At 47.1% G+C, this 16043-nt stretch overlaps 1 protein-coding gene across 2 annotated transcripts in view; it reads right to left on the bottom strand.

Annotated features, from left to right (window-relative positions):
* LOC139279876 (zinc finger and BTB domain-containing protein 8B-like) overlaps positions 1–16043 on the bottom strand; it is a 73564-nt gene that overhangs the window by 22775 nt on the left and 34746 nt on the right. For both annotated transcript variants that reach the window (XM_070899172.1, XM_070899173.1), the window contains exon 3: positions 755–933. In XM_070899172.1, coding sequence (XP_070755273.1) covers positions 755–933 — 179 coding nt within the window. The remainder of the gene's footprint in view (positions 1–754; positions 934–16043) is intronic.

Below are 16043 nucleotides of genomic sequence, written 5' to 3'. Positions count from 1 at the left end.
CAAAGACTTGGGTCAAAAGCTCTTTACTGTAGTGTAACATTAAAGGTTTGGAGACTACTGCAAGGTAGTGGAATACAACCAACACCTGTGGAAGCTACTCAGAATTAGTCAGCACCTTCAGGAGAGATGGGGGAGCATATTGGGAAGTGGAAGAAAATAAAAATAGGCAAACAACATGTATATAAGGCACAAGCAAGTATTGTGCTGTGAAGATATTTGCTGACATTATTCATGATTAAAAAAAACGGCATTTTTCATGCACAAAGCAGTCTCCATCACGCAGAATTAAGGATCACTGTGATAACCTAAAAATAATTTATATAGTGCCTTTCACCACATCCCAAAGCGCTTTACAGCCAATTAAATACTTTTGAAGTGTAGTAACCGTCATAATGTGGGAAACGTGGCAGCCAATTTGCGCACATCAAGGTCCCACAAACAGCAATGTGATAATAACGAGATCATCTGCTTTTAAGTGTTGGTTGAAGGATAAATATTGGCAGGCGGAACACAAAGGTGGCACCTCCGACAGTGCAGAACTCAGTCAGTACTGATTTTGCGCTCAAATCCCCGGAGTGAGACTTGAACCCAAAGCAATGATTTAGAGTTTAAATTGGCCAAGATTTGACTGTAGAAATTAGGAAGTTAAAGTGATGGGATCAAAGGATATCTATCCATTGTGGAGGCTGAGGAGAAGGTTCTGCCTTAATGCCCATTAAATCATTAAAAGCAAGAATGTGGTAACTTTACTCACACTTAAAGCATGGCTTCGGAGATGCTCGAGTCTGGTGAATCTTTTCCCACAGGTCTCACACGGGTATGGGCGCTCTCCAGTATGTGAGCGCATGTGTCGTTTCAGGATTCCTTTCTGTTTGGCGGTATAGGTGCAGAACGGGCACTTGTAGATCTTTTTTGGCACAATTATCCCATTCCCTAGAAACAGAAACCATCACATTACAACATGCAACGACTCAGGTGAACCTTTGGCGGCGGGGGGGGGGGGGGGGGGGGGGGTGGAAAGAGAGACGAGAAATGCAAATAAATAAGTTTGACAGGACTCATTTTTATAAAGAATCAATCAGAATAAATCTCCATACATAGGGCCCAAGTTTCCACATGATTCGCGCCTGATTTTTAGGAGCAACTGGTGGAGAACGGACTATTTTAGAAATCGCAATTCTCCACATTTTTTTTTCTGCAGTTCTAGTCAGGTAGAACAGTTCTAGTTTAGAACAGAATTTTTTCTTCAAAAGGGGGCGTGTCCAGCCACTGGCGCCTGATTTGAAAGTTTCCACAGTGAAAATGTATTCCAAACTAAAGTAGAATGGAGCCAATGAAGATTTTTGTAGAACTGAAAAAACCTGTTCTACACATTAAAAAATCAGGCACAGGTTACAAATTATGCATCCAGAACGAGGTGGGGGGGAGGGGGGGGGAAGGGAACTCATTAAATTCGACAATAAATCCTTATTTATACTTCTACAAATATTATACAAATAAATCCAACCTGAATAAACATTTATAAGCCACGAAAAGATTAAATAAACCATCTTCCTACCTGTGTGAAAGTGCTTCAGCCAGGGAGAATTCTGCAGCCGTTCGTGCCGCTGAGCGGGAGGGGGAGAGAGAGGGAGGGAGGGAGAGAGGGGGGAGGGAGGGAGAGAGAGAGAGGGGGGAGGGAGAGAGAGAGGGGGGAGGGAGAGAGAGAGGGGGGGAGGGAGAGAGAGAGGGGGGGAGGGAGAGAGAGAGGGGGGGAGGGAGAGAGAGAGGGGGGGAGGGAGAGAGAGAGGGGGGGAGGGAGAGAGAGAGGGGGGAGGGAGAGAGAGAGGTGTGAGGGAGAGAGAGAAGGGGGAGGGAGAGAGAGAGGGGGGAGGGAGAGAGAGAGGGGGGAGGGAGAGAGAGAGGGGGGAGGGAGAGAGAGAGGGGGGAGGGAGAGAGAGAGGGGGGAGGGAGAGAGAGAGGGGGGAGGGAGAGAGAGAGGGGGGAGGGAGAGAGAGAGGGGGGAGGGAGAGAGAGAGGGGGGAGGGAGAGAGAGAGGGGGGAGGGAGAGAGAGAGGGGGGAGGGAGAGAGAGAGGGGGGAGGGAGAGAGAGAGGGGGGAGGGAGAGAGAGAGGGGGGAGGGAGAGAGAGAGGGGGGAGGGAGAGAGAGAGGGGGGAGGGAGAGAGAGAGGGGGGAGGGAGAGAGAGAGGGGGGAGGGAGAGAGAGAGGGGGGAGGGAGAGAGAGAGGGGGGAGGGAGAGAGAGAGGGGGGAGGGAGAGAGAGAGGGGGGAGGGAGAGAGAGAGGGGGGAGGGAGAGAGAGAGGGGGGAGGGAGAGAGAGAGGGGGGAGGGAGGGAGAGAGGGGGGAGGGAGGGAGAGAGAGAGAGAGAGAGAGAGAGGGGAGGGGGGGAGAGAGAGAGAGGGGAGGGAGGGAGGGAGGGAGGGAGGGAGAGGGAGGGAGGGAGAGAGAGGGAGGGAGAGAGCGGAGGGGGGGCGTCGGGTCGGGGAACAGGAGCGCGGGTCGGGTCAGTCGGGGGGGGGGGGTGGGAGCGGGTCTCGGGTCGGTGCGGGGGGGGGGGGGAGCGGGTGTCGGGTCTGGTCAGGCGGGGAGCAGGAGCTGGCCGTGGGAGGAGCCCCAGTGAGGCCATTGGGCCCGGGCTAGGGGCTGCGTGCTTCGGGCCCCTCCCACACAGTTCGGCGCCTGGAGCTACTGCACTTGCATGCCGACTGTAGCGCGCATGTGCAGAGGTCCCGGCACTGTTTTTAGCGCCGGGACCTGGCTCCGCCCCCCTACAGCTCGTGCTGACTGCGCCAAGGGCCAGAGGACCTGTAAGTAGGTGCAGACTACCAAGGATTTTTTTAGACGCCGTTTTATGCGCGAAAAACAGGCGCCCAGCTCTGAGGGGCGCCTGTTTTTTTTCTTGTGGAAACTTGGGCCCATAGAAACATAGAAAATAGGTGCAGGAGTCGGCCATTCAGCCCTTCGAGCCTGCACCACAATTCAATAAGATCATGGCTGATCATTCCCTCAGTACCCCTTTCCTGCTTTCTCTTCATACTCCTTGATCCCCTTAGCCGTAAGGGCCATATCTAACTCCCTCTTGAATATATCCAATGAACTGGCATCAACAACTCGCTGCAGCAGGGAATTCCACAGGTTAACAACTCTCAGTGAAGAAGTTTCTCCTCATCTCAGTCCTAAATGGCCTACCCCTTATCCTAAGACTGTGTCCCCTGGTTCTCGACTTCCCCAATATCGGGAACATTCTACCCACATCTAACCTGTCCGTCCCATCACAATCTTATATGTTTCTATGCGATCCCCTCTCATCCTTCTAAACTCCAATTTTTAAAGGCCCAGTTGATCCAGTCTCTCCTCATATGTCAGTCCAGCCATCCCAGGAATCAGTCTGGTGAACCTTCGCTGCACTCTCTCAATAGCAAGAATGTCCTTCCTCAGATTAGGAGACCAAAACTGAACACAATATTCCAGGTGAGGCCTCACCAAGACCCTGTACAACTGCAGCAAGACCTCCCTGCTCCTATACTCAAATCCCCTAGCTATGAAGGCCAACATACTATTTGCCTTCTTCACCGCCTGCTGTACCTGTATGCCAACTTTCAATGACTGATGAAGCATGGCACCTAGGTCTCGTTGCACCTCCCCTTTTCCTAATCTGCTGCCATTGAGATAATATTCTGTCTTCGTGTTTTTGCCCCCAAAGTGGATAACCTCACATTTATCCACATTATACTGCATCTGCCATGCATTTACCCACTCACGTAACCTGTCCAAGTCATCTGCAGCCTCCTAGCGTCCCCCTCACAGCTCACACCGCCACCCAGTTTAGTGTCATCTGCAAACTTGGAGATATTACACTCAATTCCTTCATCCAAATCATTGATGTATATTGTAAAGAGCTTGGGTCCCAGCACTGAGCCCTGCAGCACTCCACTAGTCACTGCCTGCCATTTTGAAAAGGACCCGTTTATCCCGACTCTCTGCTTCCTGTCTGCCAACCAGTTCTCTATCCACGTCAGTATATTACCCCCAATATCATGTGCTTTGAGCTTGCACACCAATCTCTTGTGTGGGACCTGGTCAAAAGCCTTTTGAAAGTGCAAATACACCACATCCACTGGTTCTCCCTTGTCCACTCTACTAGTTACATCCTCAAAAAATTCCAAAAGATGTGTCAAGCATGATTTCCCTTTCATAAATCCATGCTGACTTGGACCGATCCTGTCACTGCTTTCTAAATGCGCTGCTATTTCATCCTAAATAATTGATTCTAACATTTTCCCCACCACCGATGTCAGGCTAACCGGTGTATAATTACCTGCTTTCTCTCTCCCTCCTTTTTTAAAAAGTGGTGTTACATTAGCAACCCTCCAGTCCATAGGAACTGATCCAGAGTCGATAGACTGTTGGAAAATGATCACCAATGCATCCACTATTTCTAGGGCCACTTCCTTAAGTACTCTGGGATGCAAACTATCAGGCCCCGGGGATTTATTGGCCTTCAATCCCATCAATTTCCCTAACACAATTTCCCGCCTAATAAGGATATCCTTCAGTTCCTCCTTCTCACTCGGCCCTCGGTTCCCTAGCACTTCCAGGTGGTTATTTGTGTCTTCTTTCGTGAAGACAGAACCAAAGTATTTGTTCAATTGGTCTGCCATTTCTTTGTTCCCCATTATAAATTCACCTGAATCCGACTGCAAGGGACCTACGTTTGGCTTCACTAATATTTTTCTCTTCACATATCTATAGAAGCTTTTGCAGTCAGTTTTTATGTTCCCGGCAAGCTTCTTCACGTACTCTATTTTCCCCCTCTTAATTAAACCCTTTGTCCTCCTCTGCTGAATTCTGAATTTCTCCCAGTCCTCAGGTTTGTTGCTTTTTCTGAGCCATTTATATGCCTCTTCCTTGGATTTAACACTATCCTTAATTTCCCTTGTTAGCCACAGTTGAGCCACCTTCCCAGTTTTATTTTTACTCCAGACAGGGATGTACAATTGCTGAAGTTCATCCATTGTCTTTAAATGTTTGCCATTGCCTATCCACCGTCAACCCTTTAAGTATCATTTGCCAGTCTATTTTAGCCAATTCACGCCTCAAACCATCGAAATTACCTTTCCTTAAGTTCAGGACCCTAGTTTCTGAATTAACTATGTCACTCTGCATCCTAATAAAGAATTCTACCATGTTATGGTCACTCTTCCCCAAGGGGCCTCGCACAACAAGATTGCTAATTAGTCCTTTCTCATTACACATCACCCAGTCTAGGATGGGCAGCTCCCTAGTTGGTTCCTCGACATATTGGTCTAGAAAACTATCCCTAATACACTCCAGGAAATTTTCCTCCACCACATTGCTACCAGTTTGGTTAGCCCAATCAATATGTAGATTAAAGTCACCCATGATAACTGCTGTACCTTTATTGCATGCATCCCTAATTTCTTGTTTGATGCTGTCTCCAACCTTACTACTACTGTTTGTTGGTCTGTACACAAGTCCCACTAGCGTTTTCTGCCCCTTGTTATTCCCAAGAACTTTTTACAAGGGTAGTAATGACCCCAAAAATCAAAATAACATTTTGAAACTTTCTATCCGTTAATCTCTACATAGCAATTTGAATAAAGTACGACTGAAAATTGGAGACAATGGTGTTAACTTGAATGCTAGAGAATCTAATTTGTGCTGGTTTTTCACTTTTTGCCACACGTTTTAATGCATGTCATGGGATTTGTCCACAGATCACAATTACATCTGCAGACTGGCAACTACAGGTGACGCGACAAAATGTTGTCTTACTTCAGTTCCCCCCCGCGCCCCCCACCCCCCAGCTAAATTTGTTCCTCCACTCATTTACTCTGCAGAAAGTATTGATTGCTTGCTGAAGTTCAGTGCCACAGATGCCAGTATCTTGCCCAAGTGGATATTATTCATGCGAGAGCCTCAACAGTGAAAGACAGCCACTGGAGCATTGGTCGAGCCCAAACCTGTTGTCATCCAAATCTACATACAGTCTTCCAGCATGGGTCACTGGATACTAATAAGCATTGGAAAGCATAGCCATTTTCCACCTCCTCCCTATCCTAGGTATGTTAAGGCCAACTGTAATGTATTGCTATCCCTGCGGAGCTCACCTAATTCAACACAGGTTAGGGATCAAACCTGGGAACTTCCTTGTCTAGATGGTTACATTACTCACTGGATAAAGAATGCTGGGCCTTCAGAAGAGTATTATTTCAATGTAATCAAAACTGAGATAAAAATATGAAATCCATATTGGGAAAATCTTGTGGGTTACCACATGGTGTAAAGGCACAACCTGGTGTGGCACAAGACCATACAGACCACATCACAGGTTTGATTCCCACTTTCTGCCAAGTTAGCTAATCTGAACCAGGGCAGCAGCCACATGTCACAACTGGCACCAGCACACCTGGATAGGAAAGTGGGGGGGGGAGAAACACCAGTCAGGGCTCCAGCCTCTGGTCGCAATCCAGTGGCTCCTGCTGGAAAGTCCCCCCGTGGGGAAAAATAGGATCAGGCTTCATTGCGATGCCCTTGGGGTGGTCTAACAGCGGGCCAATATTCACATTCTACAGCTCACACTTGAAGAATTGAAAGTTGCTGGAGGGCTACCAACTCCCATTGAACCATAACCCAGCATAAGAACATAAGAACATAAGAAATAGGAGCAGAAGTAGGCCATTTGGCCCCTCGCGCCTGCTCCACCATTCAATAAGATCATGGGGGAGGGGAGAATAAATTAGTCAAATAAAAAGGTTAGAATAACACACAGCAGATGTAGAATCACCAATGGCTCAGCTCTGCAGGTGAAGTTTTTGAAGGAAACCATTCCTTAGTGTCACAGGAATTGGTTCGGTCTTCACTAAGGAAGACACAAATAAACTTCCGGAAATACTAGGGGACCGAGGGTCTAGCGAGAAGGAGCAACTGAAGGAAATCCCTATTAGTCAGGAAATTGTGTTAGGGAAATTGATGGGATTGAAGGCCGATAAATCCCCAGGGCCTGATAGTCTGCATCCCAGAGTACTTAAGGAAGTGGCCCTAGAAATAGTGGATGCATTGGTGGTCATTTTCCAAAATTCCATGGACTCTGGATCAGTAGCTATGGTTTGGAGGGTAGCTAATGTAACCCCACTTTTTAAAAAAGGAGAGAGAAAACAGGGAATTATAGACCGGTTAGTCTGACATTGATAGTGGGGAAAATGCTGGAATCAATTATTAAATATATAATAGCAGCGCATTTGGAAAGCAGTGACAAGATCGGTCCAAGTCAGCATGGATTTATGAAAGGGAAATCATGCTTGACAAATCATCAAGAGTTTTTTGAGAATGTAACTAGTAGAGTGGACAAGAGAGAACCAGTGGATGTGGTGTATTTGGACTTTCAAAAGGCTTTTGAAAGTCCAAATACACCACACAAGAGATTAGTGTGCAAAATTAAAGCACATGGTATTGGGGGTAATGTATTGACGTGGATAGAGAACTGGTTGGCAGACAGGAAGCAAAGAGTAGGAATAAACAGGTCCTTTTCAGAATGGCAGGCAGTGACTAGTTGGGCACTGCAAGGTTCAGTGCTGGCACCCCAGCTATTTACAATATACATTAATGATTTAGACGAAGGAATTGAATGTAATATCTCCAAGTGTGCAGATGACACTAAGCTGGGTGGCAGTGTGAGCTGTGAGGAGGATGCTAAGAGGCTGCAGGGTGACTTGGATAGGTTAGGTGAATGGGCAAATGCATGACAGATGCAGTATAATGTAGATAAATGTGAGGTTATCCACTTTAGTGGCAAAAACAGGTAGGCTGATTATTATCTGAATGGTGACAGATTAGGAAAAGGGCAGGTGCAACGAGACCTGGGTATCATGGTACATCAGTCATTGAAAGTTGGTATGCAGGTACAGCAGGTGATGGAAGAAGGCAAATGGCATGTTGGCGTCATAGCGAGGGGATTTGAGTATAGGAGCAGGGAGGTCTTACTGCAGTTGGACAGGGCCTTGGTGAGGCCACACCTTGAATATTATATATAGTTTTGGTCTCCTAATCTGAGGAAGGACATTCTTGCTATTGAGGGAGTGCAGCAAAGGTTCACCAGACTGATTCCCGGGATGGCAGGACTGGAGAAAAACTGGATCAACTCAGCTTATATTCACTGGAATTTAGAAGAACGAGAGGGGTCTCGTAGAAACGTATAAAATTCTGACAGGATTGGACAGGTTAGATGCAGGAAGAATGTTCCAGATGTTGGGGAAGTCCAGAACCAGGGGTCCCAGTCTAAGGATAAGGAGTAAGTCATTTAGGATCAAGATGAGGAGAAACTTCTTTACTCAGAGAATTGTGAACCTGTGGAATTCTCTACCACAGAAAGTTGTTGAGGCCAGTTCGTTAGATATATTCAAAAGGGAGTTAGATGTGGCCCTTACGGCTAAAAGGATCAAGGGGTATGGAGAGAAAGCAGGAATGGGGTTCTGAATTTGCATGATCAGCCATGATCATATTGAATGGTGGCCTGCTCCTGCACCTATTTTCTATGTTTCTATGAACCTACACGGACACATGCACGCACGCACAATTCACCGTTTAAAATTCCACCATTGTAAATAGCACTGCTCATTTCCATCCCTGTGTTATAAGACATTTCAACCACCACTCAAATGCACTTCTGGGCAGTGGATGGTGCTTTAACAGGAGTGCGCATGAACAGAGGAAAGATACTTTTTATTGAAGAAAGTGGTTAGTGGATTGGCACAAAAGGGGCAAGGTTCTGACTATATACTTGTGGACAAGTTCACACTGAAGCAAACCAAAGACAGACTCTATGGAACACAATATTCTCAGTGTTGTCAATATATTCCACCACAGAGCAAACATTTTATCTTCCCCTTCAAAGGATCCACTGTCAACATACTGGTTTCTTTGCTGTGCACCTGCATAATCCCATGTTAAATGTCTCTGGTCACAAATACATACTGGGGATCTCAGATCTGTAACCTGGAATATGCCGATTGCAACAACAATCACTTGTATTTATATAACGCCTTTAACGTAGTAAAACATCCTAAGACACTTCACCGGAATGTTATAAGACAACAAATTTGACACCAAGCCACGTAAGGAGAAATTAGGGTAGATGAACAAACGTTTGATCAAAGAGGTAAGTTTTAAGGGGTGTCTTAAAAGGAGGAAAGAGAAGTAGAGAGATTTAGGCTGGGAATTCCAGAGCTTCGGGCCTAGGCAACAAAAGGCACGGTCACCTTTGGTTGAGCGATTATAATCAGGGATGCTCAAGAGGGCAGAATTAGAGGAGCACAGATATCTTGGAGAGTTGTGGGGCCGGAGGAGATTACAGAGATAGAGAGGGGTGAGGATATGGAGGGATTTGAAAACAAGGATGAGAATTTTGAAATCGAGGCATTGCTTAACCAGAAGCCACTGTAGGTCAGCAAGCACAGGGGTGAGAGGTGAACTGGACTTGGTGTCAGTTAGGACACGGACAGCCGAGTTTTGGATGACCTCAAGTTTACAAAGGGTAGAATATGGGAGGCCAGCCAAAGCAGAACTCAGGTAAATAAGAACAAAGGTCTGAAATAGCTTTGCAAGGATTTTTGCACAACTTTGAAGAATTAATCTCACTATCAAGAGCTCTTCTATTATCAAAAAGGACTGTGCAAGACACCACTCAATGAGGGAAAAAAATGGAAGAGGAAATTTGTAGGGAGATGAGCAAGAAAACGGTCTTAGATTTTAATTACCCATTCATCGATTGGGACAGGGAGGGAGCAGAGAAAAAGGAATAGATTCCTAAAATGTGTGCCTATAAGGGAAGAGGCATTGCTAAATCTAGTTATGAGTAGCAAAATAGAGCAGGTAGAGGAGTTAAATGGGGCGAGCACCTCAGCAATAGTATGATAGACTTTACCATCCAAATAGAAAGGAGAAAAGTTAGTACAAAAGGGCACCAGATTGGAATAGGGTAGATTTTACAAAAATAAGGAAGGAGCTCGCAGGAGGTGAGGTGGAAAGAGAAATTACCACACAGGGCTGTAGATAAACAATGGAATGTATTTTAAAAAGATTGCAAAGGTGCAGAATTCACATTTTTACCATTAATAAAGGAGACTACTTCAAGTTTCACAATCCGATCGATAAAAAAAACATTAGAAGTAAACTATAATTGAAGAAGAGGGCATATCGGGTCAAGAGGTATGATAAAAATAAGAAAGAATACAAGGGTCAAGAGAGGGATAAGGAAAACGAAGAATGTGAAGAGAGAATCTCAAAAGTATTAAAAACAAGAAAGTATTATCGAAGTCTAACATTCTGAGGGGGCTCAACCGGGTAGATGCAGAGTGGATGTTTCCCCTCGTGGGGGAATCTAAAACTAAGGGGCATAGTTTCAGAATAAGGAGTTGCCCATTTAAAATGGAAATGAGGAGGAAGTTCTTCTCTCAGAGGGTCGTGAATATTTGGAATTCTCTAGCCCAGAGAGCTGTGGAGGCTGGGTCACTGAATGTATTTAAGGTGGAGATAGACAGATTTTTGAATGATAAGGGAGTCAAGCGTTGTGGGAAGCAGGCAGTGAAGTGGAGTTGAGGCCAGGATCAGATCAGCCATGATCTTATTGAATGGCAGAGCAGGCTCAAGGGGCCAAATGGCCTACTCCCGCTCCTAGTTCTTATGTTCTTATGTACATTGGTAAAATGAGAATTGTTAAATGCAAGGCTAGGCCCCTAATAAGAAAGGATGGGGAGTTAGTAGAGGGTAAATGAAAATTGGCAGGGATACTTAAATACTTTATAAGAGGATATTGGGGGGGGGGAGATAAATCCTGAAATGAGATACTTTAATAAAAGTATTAGAATCATGGGATCATAAGGCCGTTCAGCTCATCGTGCCTGTGCTGGCTCTTTGAGGGAGCTATCCAATTAGTCTCACTCCCCTGCACTTTTCTCCTTTTCAAGTATAGATCCAATTCCCTTTTGAAAGTTGTTATTACTGAATCTGCTTCCACCACTCTTTCAGGTAATGCATTCACGATCGGAACAACTCGCAGCGTAAAAAAAAGTTTATTCCGCTCTTGCCAGTGGAAACAGTTTCTCCTATCTACTCCATCAAAACCCCTTAGAATTTTCAACACCTCATTAAATCTCCCTTACTTTCTCTGCTCCAAGAGAACAATCCCAGCTTCTCGTCTCTCCACATAACTGCAGTCCCACATCCCTGGTACAATTCTGGTAAACCTCCTCTGCATCCTCTCCAAGGCTTTGACATAATTCCTAAAGCGTGGTGCCAGAATTGGACACAATCCTCTAGCTGTGGCCTAACCAGTGTTTTATGAAGGTTTACCATAATGACCTAGTTGTTGCACTCGCTGCCTCTATTTATGAAGCCCAGGATCCCACATGCTTTATTAACTGCTTTGTCAAATTGTCCTGCCACCTTCAGAGATTTGTGCACAAACACCTCCAGGACTCTCTCTTCCTGCACCCCCTGTAAAATTGTACCATTTAATTTATATTGTCTTTCTTCATCCTTCCATAATGCATCACTTCACACTTAAAAACATAGGAGGAGGCCATTTGCCCATCGTGCCTGTGCATTTCTCTGTATTAAATTTCATCTGCCATGTGTCGGCCCATTCCACAAATCCTTCTATGTCCTCCTGAAGTCTGCGATGGTCCTCCTCACTGGTCGCTACATTTCCAAGCTTTGTGTCATCTGCAAACTTTGAAATTATGCCCCCTAGTCATATCAAAGTCATATCAAAAAGGTATTGAGGAAATGAGTTAAGCTACAGGAGGACATCCAAGGATCCCAAGAGAACTGGGGGAAAGAAACAGCAGAGGGCCTAGAAATTATATTTCTATTGAGTGTGGATGTGTGCTGGAGAACTGAAGAGTGGTCAACGTAATACCCACTTTCAGAAAAGGAGATGGTGTAATTATAGGCCACGTAATGTAACATCTGTGGTCGGGAACATTTTGAAATCTTTAATTAAAGATAAATTGACGACGTTTTTAGATGAAGAGAAAATAATTAGAAGCAGCCAACACAAATTTCAGAAAGGAAGATAGTGCTTAACAAACCCAACAGAGTTCTCTGAGGAGGTGAAAGATATGACAGACAAGGGAAAATGCAGCAGATGTGGTATACTCAAACTTCCAAGAAGTCTTTGACAAGGTCCAACACACGACACTATTAGAGAAGATTAAGGGATATGGATTTAAGGGAAGGGGAGCAAATTGGATTAAAAACTGGGTAGAAGGCAGGACGCAGTAGAACTTAAGGGCAGCTTCTCACAGTGGATGGAAGTGGGTAGTGGTGTCCCACAGGATTCTGTACTGGGACCACTTTTGTTCACTTATATACACCAATGATTTACATACAGGGCTATATGAAATGGTGCCCGCTAAAATAGTAAACAATGCACATGATTCTGTGGAGCAAAGGAAGGCAAGGGGACCCCCCTACTCAATGGACACGTGTCTGGAATTTAAAAGGGAACTGTGTTAGACTTTTGGAGGAGAAACGTGGACTAATAGGTGCCTTTTGACTAAACTAGGGCCTTTTAGATTGAGTTTGGACATTTTAAATTGTATGCTGGGTCTGCATAGGGGAGATCTCGACTGGGAACACCTGGACCAGGAACCAACAGCTTGCTGGCTTCGCAGCCTAGTGGCTAACTGCCTGCCACGAGTAAAGGCTAAAGCCGAGCTGTGGTTCGACCCCAGAGACTCCACCGCTACTGAGGAGTTAGTAGTTAGACAGTTAACCCTGGCTTACCGGAATGGCAGAGGGACAGTTAAGGCCCCACAAAAAGGAATGATCCAAGAGATCCGGCCCAGTAATTCCAGGAGAGAATGGCACCAGGGGGAGCCCTTCCGACTCAAAGAGTACGTGCTATGGGTGCGGAAAAAGTGGACACTGGCGTAAGGATTGCCAAAATCCTTGGAAAGATAGGGCAGGAAAGGAATCCCCACCCTTAAAGGATTCCCCTTCCACAAAAAGTTTAACAGCCCCGGCCCAAAAATCCGGACTCGTGGCACACAATCCCTCTGGCAGTTTCGATGAGATTGTGGCCACGCTCCGAACTATGATAATGGGCTCAGGAAAGTTGGCTGTAGCCACCGGCCCAACCCCATCTGCCCCACCTAATCCTGATCCAGCGCAGCCTGTATACCTGTGCCCTTTACAAGATGATGAGTGGAAACAGCCTTGCGTGAAGATGGAGGTGGAGAGGGTTAAAGGGACCTATCTGCTAGAAACTGGTGCATGCAGCACCATCGACGATGCGGATAACCCAATCACCTCACCTCTGTCGAACGGAGTCCCGTATTCCTTGGTACGGTTCACAGGTAATGAACAGGCTGGCTCGTTTTCCATTCCACTATCAATTGACTTAGGAGCACTCCACACCAAGTGGACGTGTGTCCTAATGAAGTGGGAGAAAGAGGGAACAGGGATCCTAGGTGCAGATTTCATTATTGGCCACAAGGTCAGAGTGGATCTTAGAAATCATTGTCTAAGGGGAGCGGTGTGCACGGGGGAAAGAGAAAGAAGTTGTAGTGATCCCGGGGATACAAGGCAAAGGGGCCCTGTGCACGGTAAAGCCAAAAGAAGGCTATGACCTCGAGTTACTGGTAAGCAGTATCCACAGAGAGTATCAGGTGTTTGTCCGGGCAAATCTCAGTGCATTCGCCACCCACAAGCATGATTGTGGAAGGGTAACAGGGGTCGAGGTTAGCGTAGATGGGGATCCCATGGCCAGGCCCCAAAAACAGTATAATTTCCCTAGGGAGGCAGAGGCAGACCTGGAGATTGCTCTGGGTTCCCTAGTCACACAGGGAGTGTTGAGGCAGATAGCCACCCACGTGAACTCACCACTTTGGCCGGTTAGGAAACCGGACAATTCGTGGAGTGCCACTGTGGTCCTCAACCGCAATATCCCAGCCTGCGTGCCCACAGTCGCTGACCAAATTGGAAGCATACCGGCATTCGTGTGCACCTTCACGGTGCTGGATATCTCAAACGGTTTTTGGTCCATCCCGTTAAAGAGAGGGGACCAGTACAAATTTACTTTTACCTTCAAAGGCCAGCAATACACGTGAAACTGCCTTCCCCAGGGGTTTCATAACAGCCTCAGTATATTCCACTAATGCATGGCCAATTGTCTAAAACACTTCAGCAAGCCCCAGCAGTTGGTACAGTATGTGGATGACCTGCTCCTATTCACCGACAAGGGTGAGGAGCATGTCCAGTGCTGGGACTGCTAAAGGAAGAGAGTTTGAAAGTCAACCCAAAGAAGGCGCAGATCGGCCAGCCAGAAGTAAAATTCCTGGGGCTGACTGTGCGCGCAGGTGAGAGGGCTATAGATAAGGCCAGGAGAGAAGCAGTGCAGGAATCGCCAACCCCTCATTCTGTTACTGGAGTAAGATCTTTCCTAGGGCTGACCGGTTACTGCAGGGATTTCATTCAGGACTACCCAGTGACAGCAGGCCCCCTACTCCGACTCCTTCACAAAGGAGTGAAGTGGGACTGGGATAAAAGCTACGAGGAGGCGTTCACTCAATTAAAAAAAACCTGCAAACCACGCCAGCTTTAGTGGCTATTGATGGGGATGAGGAGTTTTTCCTGGAGGTAGCAGCCAGTGGGGATATAGCCTGAGCGCAGTGCTGCTTCAGGAGCGACATGGCCAGCACAGACTGGTGGTCTACTCCTCCAGGGTCCTCACAGATGTGGAGAAGGCATACTCCAACTGTGAGAGACACCTCCTCGCCACTCATTGGACAGTAAAAATATCCCTTATCTTTACAGGGGGGTCTTCAATTACGCTCCTCACCCATCACACGCCCACCCAAGTGCTCCTGGATGGGAGAATGCATTGTCGCTGGACCCTACTTCTCTCCCAAATGGACTTAAAGGTGAAAGGTCTTTGCGAGCCGAGACGAGCGGCCAACATGATCGACTCGGGGGTTGCCCATAGGTGTTCCATAGAAGGGGTATGGGACGTCGATGTAGAATTCCGGGCCAGGATACATCCCACAGGCCGCGAAATCTCCACTGACGGCTCCAGCACAGTGTTGGCAGGTGAGCGACTCACGGGCTGCGGGATCTATGACCCACGGGCAGGCATTGCCCTGGCGATTAAACTCCCGAGCACCATGAGCGGCCAGCATGCCGAACTGTCGGCGGTGGTGTACGTTGTGACCCACCCCGAGACGTTCCCTACCCCGTACACGATTTGTTCAGATAGCATGTTTACCTGCAATTCGTCGACAGAATACTTGGCCATCTGGTCCTGTCGCAGATATACATCTGCAGACGGGGAACCCCGAGCAACCAAACCGTGGAGAGAATCATGTGAGCTATAGGCAGTGAAGGGCAGGTGCATATACATACGGTAAAGGCACACTCAAAAGCCGAACCTCATGGGGAGGGTAATCAACAGGCAGACACCCTAGCCAAAGAGGGTGCTCGTACGGGCAGTTTCTGGGACCCGTACAATTTAGGACCCATGCAGCAATTAGGGGCAGAGAAAGGACACAAGGGAGTGCAGGGGTAGCACTGGCCCCAGATCTTAAAACGGTTCAGGCACAGGACTCCGCCCTGAGATCTCTCTTGAGTTTGCTAGGCAAAGGGGAGAAAGTAGAGGGTCCGTATGGCGCAGCTAAAATGGCTGTAAAGGAAGGCATGTTGTTCCATGGGGATCAGTGGATTGTTCCGCAACAGCACCAAAGGAAATTCCTCCAACTGGTCCACGAGGGTCCAGGAGCCAGACACCCCGGAGCTGAGACCATCTGGCAACAGGTGGAACAGGCAGGGTGGTGGCCGGGACTCAGGGAGAATGTCGGCAGTTTTGCTTGAAGTGTTTGGTGTCTGCAGCCAAGAACCCTGACCCCTAGAAAAGGATGGGCATATCAGAAGGGTAGAGGGACCATGGCAGTCGATTCAGATCGACTACATCGGGCCCCTACCCACCGCCCAGGGAGGATACAGATACTGCCTGCTTTTGGTAGCT

The sequence above is a fragment of the Pristiophorus japonicus genome, chromosome 14, assembly GCF_044704955.1.
Source record: "Pristiophorus japonicus isolate sPriJap1 chromosome 14, sPriJap1.hap1, whole genome shotgun sequence".
Classification (NCBI taxonomy): domain Eukaryota; kingdom Metazoa; phylum Chordata; class Chondrichthyes; family Pristiophoridae; genus Pristiophorus; species Pristiophorus japonicus.
Note: the sequence above shows the minus strand (reverse complement) of the source record. Positions and strands in the feature narration are given on the sequence as shown.